This window comes from Chenopodium album, chromosome 17 (genome assembly GCF_948465745.1).
Source record: "Chenopodium album chromosome 17, dcCheAlbu1.1, whole genome shotgun sequence".
Classification (NCBI taxonomy): Eukaryota; Viridiplantae; Streptophyta; class Magnoliopsida; order Caryophyllales; family Amaranthaceae; genus Chenopodium; species Chenopodium album.
The window spans coordinates 25,786,488-25,798,677 of NC_137850.1; the positions used below are offsets into that span (position 1 = coordinate 25,786,488).

At 34.7% G+C, this 12,190-nt stretch overlaps 1 protein-coding gene across 1 annotated transcript; it reads right to left on the reverse strand.

Annotated features, from left to right (window-relative positions):
- Nucleotides 1–11,433: 11,433 nt before the first annotated feature.
- Nucleotides 11,434–11,754, reverse strand: LOC145588764 (uncharacterized). The gene has a single exon (XM_081645370.1). The coding sequence runs from the start codon at nucleotides 11,752–11,754 to the stop codon at nucleotides 11,434–11,436; it is 321 nt and encodes a 106-aa protein (XP_081501496.1).
- Between the last annotated feature and the right edge of the window lie 436 nt (nucleotides 11,755–12,190).

Sequence of the window (12,190 nt, forward strand, 5' to 3'; positions counted from 1 at the left end):
TCAATATCTCCGAACCCTCTGTCGGAATAATACACTTGTTCAAAGGACACCATTCCTATCACTTGAACTTACTGAATAAATAGCTTTTCAATAGCTCCGAACCCTCTATCGGAATAATACACTTTGTTTGAAAGACACCATGCCTTTGTCCTTCCTAAATGGCTCGGTCGCGATCTCGGGAGATAAGAGTCAAGTTCTAGATAAAGCATGAAATAGTCAAGGATCCATGTGCCGCTCATGCAAAATATGTAGAAGGCTTGAAAAGAATGAAACCTCACATGGTTGTAGCAACAACTCACTATTAGTTTCAAATTCACCAAAGGGAGCAACTCCGATCCAACTTTCCACAAACAATTAGAATCCGGCTTCAAGGTCCCAAAAGTTCGAAAGACACTACCTTATCATACTCTATCCTAGAATCAACCAAAGATACTCTCAAACCGTGCACACCGATACCACATAGGAAACCATTCATTCAAAAGCAAAAGTTCGGATGATATTATGTCCGAAACATAAGCATAACATGAAAAGAAAACGAAAAGAAAGCCTCAAAATCATAATTTTGGATTTTTGTATTTTTGAAAAGAATAAAAAGAAAAAGGAAAGTAGAAAAGATAAAGAAAAGTGCAAAGATGCATGCATGTCATATAAATCACAATCGTCATACAAGTGGTCATTCGACAACATCGCCAATGACCTCAAACACCTATGGTGTTACAAAGCAAACATCCTCGAACCTTTCAATTCTTCCTAAAATAATCCTATTCTATGCAAATAATGAAAGAAAAGAAAGAAAAGAGAGAAACAAGAAAGATCTCACCGGGTTATCCAAGCTAAGCTAAGAAAAGCGGGGTAACGAAAATACCACCTCCATGAAGCTCAAATCAAGTATTAGCATGAATTTTCAAAACCAAGCGAGAGTGAAAAAGAGAAAAATGGAACTATATACAAAGAAAACGGTGAGTAACTTCAAAACAAAATAATAAGAAAGCAAAATCAAAAATAAAAAGACATAGTAACAAGATCAAACAAATCTACAAAATCAAAATCAAAACAAACCAATCACAATATCAAAATCAACTAAACACTCAAAATAGCAAAATCAACTATACACTAAAGCTACAATCATTTGGATCAAAGGGATTTGGGTTTAAGAGTTTTGGATTTAGGGATTTGGATTCAAGGGAGCAAAATCATCAACTCATCATTAAAGAGAAATCATCATCAAAATCAACATCAAAAGATTCTCAACAAGAAAAACATGATATAATCATGGAAAGCAAGAACACTCAACAACATCAATCATAGATCAAGACAAGCAATAAAAGCAACAACACTCAACAACATCAATCATAGATCAAGACAAGAAATCACAAATCATCAAGGCTTGAAAAATCAAGGACATCCAACAACAACAAAATTGGCCACCGAGACCCTTCCATAAGACTAGTGTCCCCCCAAGCTAAACAAAAATACATCTCAACATCTCATCAATAAAAAACGAAAGATCACATAATAAAAGAGATGGAGGTAAAAGCACAAAGAGGGGAAACTAGTTATCACTAGGCCCGGCACCATCATCATTATCCTCCCTATCATATGAGAAGCCGGATGAAAGACCATAAGGATCCCATCCCCTAGTGTAACCAGGTGGCCAACCATAGTGACCCCTAAAGTTATCTTGTTGCCAAGGGCCAAGGGAGTGAATTTCTCGGGAAACTCTAGTGGCAACAAATGGGTGGGATCGACATAGGGGTAGTTAGGATCACCCCTATAGTCTCTCCCACCGGGCACACGATAATCATAGTTACCGTGCTCATCCGAAAATGTGCGAGTCTCGGTGTTGGATACTTGAGGTCCTTACCAATATGGGTAGTGTAAACACCCAAATGTGTCTCCCCAAAACCAAACCCAGTGAAGAATACCTTTCACCTCATTTGATTATCGAACGAAGTGAAAGTGTGGAAAGTCTAGTGATGAGGATGTTTTTATTAAAATATTTCTCTTTCTGTTTTCATAAATATTTCTTTTTTTACTTTATTTATAAAAAAATAGCCAGTCCAATTTGGTTTGGTCCATGATAAGGGTCCAATAATAGTGTAGTTGGATTGGGCTAGAGAAGAGCTTTCCAATGATATATTATAAGCCCAATTCTGATGAATTAAGAGGAAGTTATGGATTAAATTAGATTAGGCCCAATGATTTTAAATGTAGCCCAATTATCTAGAGGAGGGCCTATTAATTATTACTCCTAAAGTAATTAGGATTGATTTTAATCTTCTAGGAATATCTAGAAGGTTCTCTTTAATTCTAATAAGATTAGGATTGATAATTATATTTTTAAAAAAGATGTTTTATTTTGAATAAAATATATTAAATCTGATTTTAAATCTGCTTGGACGCAGAATTACCTGTAACCGGTTTAAAAAGTGATTCCGTGTGTAAAAGCGTGTTATACTTTTGAACCAACGCGAGACGACAGAGTCGTCGCCTGGCGTTGACTTTCGTCGCCTGGCGACGAGCTTTTCGTCTGGCACTGACTCCTGTCATTGGCGACAGGAGGTATTTTATTCCGAATATGATTTTCTTTGATCCCGTGCTATTTTTCCTATAAATAGGGGTCGAATTTCCCTGTTTTCAGGCATCTACAATTCACAACCATCAATCTCTATTCTCTCTCTAAAATCTAGAAGCTTTCGTTCTATTCTTTTTCTAAACATTCCCTCTTACAAAATTCCTCATACATTAGTTCTAGACACACCTAGCCAAGTTCGAAGTTGCCTTCGCCCTAGACGTGAAAGGTTTATAAATTCTGAGGGTTTGGTCCCAAATCATATTTCAATTCTTTGATTAGATTTATTGTTTATTATTTTCCTTGAAGTTACTAATGTGTGTATTTTGTTATTAGAAAGATATACGAGGCATCGAAGTAAGTAATTTAATTGTTTTATTAATCTTTTGATATAGAAATTATGCTTTAATTATTTTGTTGATTCCTAGTATCATGTTAGGATGTCTTTAGGCTTCCTAGTATCATGTTTAGGGTTAACTAATATTTCTGATATTATGAATGTTTATGATACTTCCTATTTCTTTCTTTATATCATGTTAGTATCATGCTAGAAATAAAGCTTTGATCTTTAATGTTTAGTGACATGCTAGAGTTTGTTATTAATCTTGTTAGTATCATGCCTAGGATCTTGCTATTATTATTATACTTTATTGAGATTATTATGATTGATGATTATTATTGTTGCTTGATATTATATATTATTGTTATTGCTTGATCACACCTTTTATGCATGTTTAAAGGGAATTTGTACTTGTAATCACGCTTAATAAAATAATTAATAATCTTGTTTAGGCTAATATGATTATAATTCAAGTGATCGCCAATAATAGATTTTTTTGTGCATTAATATTCAACCAACATAGATAAACAGGTTTAGGGTTAACCTATTGATTGTATGTTAGTCAGAAAGCGCACATGAATACGAGAAGAATAAAGTAGAGGCCTATTATTAGGGCAAGTTCAATCTCTTTTAGGCTAGATTTATACCTTCATCCCCGAACTTCCAGTCATGGTTCCAGACCTATTGGAGTTAACGATCTCCTGGATCGTTAAGGGGTGTAACCTTCACCCTGTGAACGATTTACAAGTTCCTAAAACTTGTTGGAGACTCTTTTACTCTAGCTTCCTTCCCTCTGGACGCCACCATGCTTAAGTGTATGATCACAGTGGGGCTCAATTGTGGGATGCTTGAAATATTCCCTACAGGTAGGTAGCCTTCCCATCATCTCCCCAAGATGGTAGGGGACTTAGTAGAGGAGGGAAATACGGGTAGTTAACCGCGTGGGTGATCTCCCCACGGTTAACACTCGCATCATAGAGTTGTTGTTGTTGGAGAAACATACCTTGTTGCATTTCGGAGATGCCTCTTGTTTGGTTGTAGATTGCCTTAAAGTCTTGATCATACATCCCCTCTAATCGAACTTGCATGCCTGCCATTTGGGCACTCAAACCCTCCATGTCGGGGTTGGAGAATTGATGTTGTTGATGTTGAGGTTAAGGCACTTCTTGCTCTTGTTCTTATTGTTGTTGTTGTTGTTGTTGTTGTTGTAGTTGTTGACGTTGATGTTGATTTTTTTGGATTTATTGCTCTTCATTGAGAACATCTTGCATTTCTTCATCTTCACCGAGGATGCGGTTGCTTAGGGGAACAAACCAAACATTCGGGACACGCCGGTGGAGGTAGGTCAAGGAGGGGTTAGGAAGGTAACATCGATGAGCATCTGTAGGAGTTTATAGGTACTATAAAGCGAAAAAAACATGAATCATATTCATAAAGCACCTAATCCAAGGATCGCATGCATAACACTCAAGACACATAATCATACCTTTGAAGCGTGAATTCCACGTAGCTAATCGACTGGAAAATCAGGGAGAGAATAGAGCCCTAAGTGTTGCTCCTCTACTTAGTCCACAAGATTCGAACAAGCCGTCCACCAATACTACATTGGTCGAGTGAAAGGGAAAACTGCAATCACCACCTTTAATGGACTAACCGAACACCACGAACCACCAACACTGGCGCCGAGGGAGGAGGAGAGAGGGGAGTTTGAGAGGGGTTGGTCTCGTGTTTGCTAATTAGAGTTTGATCAAACTGATCACTGAATTGCAATACTGAAAACCCTAGGCACTTAGTCTATTTATAATCCCATTATAATTAGACTAAGTCACAAAGCCCAAAACCCTCCTTATTCCTCCATATGGCCGACCATACTAGGGGATGAGGCCCATCGTGGGCCTCGTCCTCTCGTGCTCGATCTAGACCCTTTGTGTGACCTTATAGGATCCGTCCAATTGGGCTTTGGCCTATTTTACTAGCCCAAAGATCGTAAGTACCTCTATCTATAATATAAAGACGACCAAATTGAACGAACTTAATTATCTCCATAATTTGATCCATTTATATATCTAGTAATTGCACATGGCGAAGACATAAATCCTTCAATCTCCCACTTGTCTGAGACAAGTGTGCAATATTCAAATTCCTTAAGCCAATGTGTGTCGATTTGATAATATGATTACATCACATATCGAGATCATATTAATATACAAATCGTTTCTTGAAATCTGAGTTTGAATTACAAAACCAAATGATTAATGAGTAATGCATTTGAAAGTGGCCACGTATTTCTGAATTCTCCCTCTCAAGCGGCCATGACACATTCCCTAATTAATAGGTAGACTCAATCCAATCTTGTAGCAACAAAGCTCCCACTCAACTTTTGAAGTAACCAGGAAACATCCTTTATAATCTCCAGTTATGGGTAGACGTTTGAATGTACCACAGTTAAATCAATCATTATGTCAAAGGAATCCACTAATATATCCGAAAGCTCTATACTTGAACTTCAAAGTAGGTCAATAGTTCGATTATGTATCATTCATGCATATCCAAGTGATTGACCGAGCATCACTATGCCCTTATAGCCCATGAAACTGCACTATCCAATCAATCTTACATGCTAGTCCGTTCATTGAAATAATTTATGTCCACTTTAATGATTTGGAACTAGGAACTTAAATAATATAGGAATTTTGTTCACCTATGAGGTTTCATTCACTAGGTCATCAACCTGATGAGCCCATCAATTCATTATTATTTTGGAAATTTTATTTAATTTCCAAAACCATAATTAAATAAGAGAAATAGAATTTCTGTTTATAAACATAATTCTGCAAATGTATGCATTCCTTATGTAATATGTTTTCTCAAAACATGTACAACTTGAATAATATAATTTGTTACAATCCAAAACTTTAATATGACTTTCATATCTTTGTCTGTGGAAGGGGTTTAATGAATGATATTCTCATTTATAATAAAACTCTGCAGATCACAACATCTCACTTGTCATTGATCTCATAAACGAGGTGATATCTCATATCTATTTGTTTGGATTTGTGATGTAACCCTAGCTCCTTTGTTTTGGCAAAGGTGTCCTTTTAGTCACAGGACAATTTGATCCAAACTTCCTCTTTAACTACTCTTACTTTAGCTAAATAGTCATATTCTGACATTGAGTATGCGACAGTGTTATGCTTTGAACTCTTCAAATTTACTGTACTTCTCCATTCAACACAAAATGTTTCTGGATCAACATCTAAAGTTATCTTGTCTATTTGGAAACTTGCATTCGTATAACCTTTTGACAACTTGTTCACTTTTACCATCATAAACTAGAAACATTCCCTTAGTCCTTCTCAAGTACTCAAGGATTTGTTCTTAGTAGCTTTCAGTATGCTTATTCTGAATTCTCTTGAAACCTGCTACACATGTAACATCTTTCTTTGTACATTTCATGGCATATATAATGGACCTTTTTGCGGAAGCATAAGGCACACTATCCATACGACTCAACTCTACTAGATTTTGAAGGCACTGAGTTTTACTAAGCGTAATACCATGAAACATGGGAAGATATCCTCTCTTAGAGTCTTGCTTCATGAACTTGTCAAGAACCTTATAACATAAGTCCCTTGATTAAGTCCTACCATTCTTCAAGATTCATTTCGTGGATCTTGATTCCCAATATGCACTCAACATCTCCTAAGTCTTTCATATAGAAACAACTCCTTAACCACTACTTGACTTATTCAAGCATTGATGTGTCATTTCATATGAACTATATGTCATCTACATACAAGACTGAGAAGACCAATTGCTCCCACTAAACTTCTTGTCTCTACAAGATTCCTTTTGTTCTTTAAGGAAATCAAACTGTTTGATTGCTTAATCAAAACGAATGTTCCAACTCCCTAATGCTCACTTTAATCCAAAAATGAATTTCTAAAGTTTGCAAAACTTTCTATGATTTCTAGATTTCAAAATTCTTTAATTGTATCATATACATATCCTCCATCAAGAACATTTTAAGAAGGTGATTTGATATCCAATGCTAGACTTCGTAATAAAAATCAGCAATCATTAGAAGAATCCGAGTAGGCTTACGCAACTAATAAGTTTACCCCCATTTGTAAGACTTTCATGGATTAACACATCTTTACAGACATGGAGTCCATTCTAGATTTCATGACTTTAAGCGACTTCCTGAGTTGGCACTTACCCAAAGCTTGCTTGTAGGGTATGGTATCTAACCATTCTAATAGGAAAATTTTAGAATCCACCTTTTCTCATAATTTCAACAAACTATTTGTTTTGATCCCAAGTAACCTACGATAGGTATGAGAAACAATAGAATTATTCTCTTCAACTCTTTGAAGCCTTTCATTCAAGTGGGACGATAGAAGCCTCGCTAGTTGAATTACACTAGTAAAAAAACAGCAAAGGGCACCCCTATATTGCCACCGATTCAAGGCAAACCGGTGGCAAAAAGGCTAAGATTGAAGCAGCATTAAACCGGGCTAGACATTTGGCACCGGTTCAGTGTGAACCGGTGGCAAAAATGTAAAGGCCATCGGTTTGAACCGGTGCCTTTTCAAAAAAAAACGCGCCTTTTCTTCTCCTTCCTCTCTTTCTCTTTCATTTCCCTAGCTTCAATTCCCTGACTTCCTTCACTGTTTCATCAGAGAAACGAACCCTCCCCCTTTTTCCCTCCACCACAGCCGCCACCTTCACCGGCCACCAGGGGTGTCGAAAACCACCGCCCTTCTCTTTCAATTCTACCCTACCCTTCTCTTTTCCCTTTCTTTCTCTTTCAAAGCTGCTGCCTCCACCAGCATTGTTCGAAAACAGCAGCTCCACCGCCGCGCACCGCCTCCACCACTCCACCGCCGCGCTGCCTCCACCATAGCGCACCACCGCTGCTACCTCAACCACCGAGGGTCGTCCTCAATCTCTCCTCCCCTTAGCTTCTTCCACCTCCAACTAGTTTAGGGTAAGTTTTTATTTTTTTGTTAAAAATTGAACAATTATTTTGGAATATGTAATTCCATTATTTTCAATAGCATTTTGAACAATTATTGTTAAGCAAATTAAAGTCAAGGAATGTATATAATTTTACCCTAATTTTTTTAATTTTTGAATTGGTTGTTTATTTAGAAATTTTAAATACATATTATAGATTAGAGTAATTTTGTATGTTTAGAGTAATTTTGTATTTTTAGTAATTTTGAATACATAATATAGATTAGAGTAATTTTGCATTACCTTGTTCCTTAGTTGAAAAATTTGTATGTTTTAATGGGTTATTTTGAGGTTGATTTAATGAGTAATTTTGAATATAATAGAGATTAGTAAACATGTTACTTAATTAGTCCAATTTTGGTATGTTTTAATGTGTAATTTTAGGTTGTTTTAATGGGTAATTGTGAATATATTAGAGAATTAGTGACCTTGCTACTAATTAGTTGTGATTAAATTAGAGAATTGTGAATAAATTAGAGAATTGTGATTACATTAAAGAATTGTGAATAATTTAGAGAATTGTGATTAAATTAGAGAATTGTGCATAAATTAGAGAAATAGTGATATTTCCACTTAATTAGTTGTGAATAAATTAGAGAATTGTGAATACATTAGAGAATTGTGAATATATTAGAGAATTAGTGACGTTGCTAATTTGATGTGAAAAGCGTCTTAAACCTTAATAAAATGCTCTTTTGATTCAATTTTAGGGCTTAGACACATAAAACTAAGTGACATTGACATGCTACGAGAAAGAGATAGTTCATTTGATAAGAAATGTAGGAAATGGGCTAAATAGAAGTCATATAGGCCATATTTGGGCCATTTTGAGTAAAATGCGTTGTAAAACTTAATGAAATGCTATTTTGATGTGATTTCTAGCCTTAGACACCTAATATTACCCAACATTGACATGTTATGAGAAATAAATAGGTCATTTGATAAGAAAGGTAGAAAATGGGCTGAATAGAAGTCATATGGGCCATATTTGGGCCATTTTGTGTTAATATGCTCTTTTGATGAGATTTCATTCCTTATACACCTATAACTAGATAGTATTGATATGTTATGAGATAAATAAAGTTCATTTGATAAGAAATGTAGGAAATGGGCAAAGTAAAGTCATATAGGCCATATTTGGGCCATTTTGAGTAAAAAGCGTCTTAAACCTTAATAAAATGCTCTTTTGATTCAATTTTAGGGCTTAGACACATAAAACTAGATGACATTGACATGTTTTGAGAAAGAAATAGTTCATTTGATAAGAAATGTAGGAAATGGGCTAAATAGAAGTCATATAGGTCATATTTGATAAAATACATATTGTTTAGCCCAATTAATTAATTCTAACATAATTTTTTTGTATTTCAAGTTTTGCAAGGTACAAAAGAATGGTCCGTTGACAATCAAGGAACTTAATGAAGTTCGTGACATGTTGGCATCTTTTATCACCTTCAACATGTAAATGTCATTTTAATTGTAAATTTATGTTAACTTTTTAACTATAAATTATTATTCATTATTTACTTACTATCATTTTTATATATATATAACACCTTTTTTATTGTATTGCATTTGGGAATATTTATATCTATACGTATATGAATTCTTGTTTTTAATATTATTTGTATCTTATTACAATATTTAATAATATTATTATTATTAGTAATTATAATAATAATGTTATTAATTATTTTATTTAATATTATTGTTGGAATTACAGGTTATTATTGCTGGAATAATAGGGTGTTTTTTTTAATATTATTGCAAGAAAAAAGGAATATATATATATATATATATATATATATATATATATATATATATATATATATATATATATATATATATATATATATATATATATATATATATATCTATATATATATATATATATATATATATATATATATATATATATATATATATATATATATCTATATATATATATATATATATATATATAAAATTGAAAAGGCACCGGTTAACTACTGCCACCAAAAAAAAAATTGCGCGGGACTATATTTAAGGCACCGGTTTTGAACCGGTGGCAAAAAGGGGAGTAATAGGCACCCCCCACATTGTAACCGGTTCAAACCAGTGCCTTAGGCCGGGTTTGAACCGGTGCCCTTTGCTGTTTTTCTACTAGTGTTAGCTTGCTTCGACATATGATTTATCAAATTAGCTGATTTCATACGCCTTGGTCTCTGATGTAGTGTTATCCACGTCCAATTGTTGCTCGTCTCGGATCTCATCGAGATCTAACTTTACTCTCACTTAGCTTTGTAGGAACAGATTTCTTTCTATAAAGACACTATCGCGAGCAACAAACACTTTGCTATCTACGCGGTTGTAGGAATAATACCTCTTAGTTCCATGAGAAAACCCACGAAGAACTATTTCTTGATTTAGGGTTTAACATTTTACATCGATTTCATAACCCTAAATCCTGTTTAGAAAAGACAACTTTTGGAACATTTCCAATTCATAACTCTTATGACGTCTCTTCAATTGCTTTGGTTGAGTTTCTGTTTGGTATATTCGCAATTGTTGTTCTAATATATATCCTCAAAACGATATTTGTATATCATTAAAGTTAATCTAGGATCGAACCATGGCAAGCAAGGTTTGATTCCTTCTTTTTAACACACATTTTAATTGTAGTGTTTCTGGATTGTGAATTAATTCAACAATTCCCTTTAGATGATCTTTAATTTTGAGTTAAATATTTATCACAACAATCATATTGTGGTGTTAATTTTTTTATCTCAAACTAATTTTACATTTCACTCTGGAATTTTGAAAATTTCAATGATTCCAACCTTCACTTCATTAAGTAATTATCAACATATTTACTTAAATCTTTAGTAAAAGCAATGAAATAGTTAAATCTATTGCTAATTCTTGAACTTATTGGTCCACACACATCATATGTATGAGTTCCAAAAAGATCATTAGCTCCTTCACCCTTTCAACTAAAAGGCAACTTGGTCATCTTACCTTATCAAGCATGACTTTTAATTTTCAAGTGATTCATAATCAAATAAGAATAAGAGTCCATCCAATTGAAATCTTTGGATGTGTAAATGATTTATGTGACCTAACCTTACTTTGTTTTAAGTAAGTTTGTTTTAAATCATCTAATTTTGCTTTTGTGATCTACTTATATCAATGTCATAAAACAAAATTAACTCGTATCTAGCATAAAATGAAAACAATTTATTACCTTGGCCATGGATCAACACTTGCCCATGCCATGTAAAACCAAATCAGTATTCAACAAGAGACCGAAATATTGTCTCATCAAAATTGGAAATTGTTTAAATCATCATTAAAAAATTCTGAAATAAAACTATGAAGCTTTTCTGGCCACTTGAACACTTCTAGTGCACCTTCAAGCTTCACTTCCATGCTAGTTTCACTTCTTTGCAGCTTCTGCACAACATTAATAATGTTAAGCACTGCAACTTGGTATCACATACCTAAGTGAAAGTTTAAGTGTTTATAACATAATACCTGAGGTGGATGCTCCATTTTTCTTGAGGAACTCAAGATACTTGTGGCAATTGCACTTCCAATGCCCCTGCCTCTTGCAGTAAAAGCATTCATTTTCATCTGCAGCCTTGGCCTTTGCAGTTGCTTTAGGCTTTTTAGGAGCCTTGGAAACTTTCTTGTCCTTGCCCTTAGCCTTTTGCCCCTTCTTCTTGAACCCCTTTCCCTTCTGAACCATAAGAACCTTTTTCTTAGGTTCCTTAGGGATTTGCTTCTCAGCACTAACCAACATAGCATGCAACTCATTCATAGTCTTTGTGGCATCAGACATGTTAAAGTTCATGATAAATTGGTTGAAAGTTTCTGGAAGTGAGTGGAGAATGATGTTTGTTGCCATCTCATCACTGTATGGGTGCCCCAATTTTTCCATATTTTGAATAAGGCCGATCATTTTGAAAACATGATCATGAACTGTGGTACCCTTCTCCATCTTACAATCCAGAATCTCTCGGTGTAGCTCGTACCTCTCAACTTTAGTTTATTTCTTAAACAAAGCTTTGAGTTCTTGCATGATAGTATATGCATCCTGGTCATCAAAACGCTTTTGAAGACTAGGCTCCATAGTAGCAATCATTAAGAAAGTGATAGGCACAGCCCTATGTAGTGCTTCCTTGCGCTTATGGACCTCTGCTGTAGGAGCATCCTCCCCCAAAGGTCCTGGCAATGGGGTGTCAATGACATCCTCTCTACATTCATATTTCATAACA

What these genes read in the sequence shown, in the direction of transcription:
- LOC145588764 (XM_081645370.1), bottom strand. Translation starts at nt 11,754, where the DNA reads ATGTCTGATGCCACAAAGACTATGAATGAGTTGCATGCTATGTTGGTT.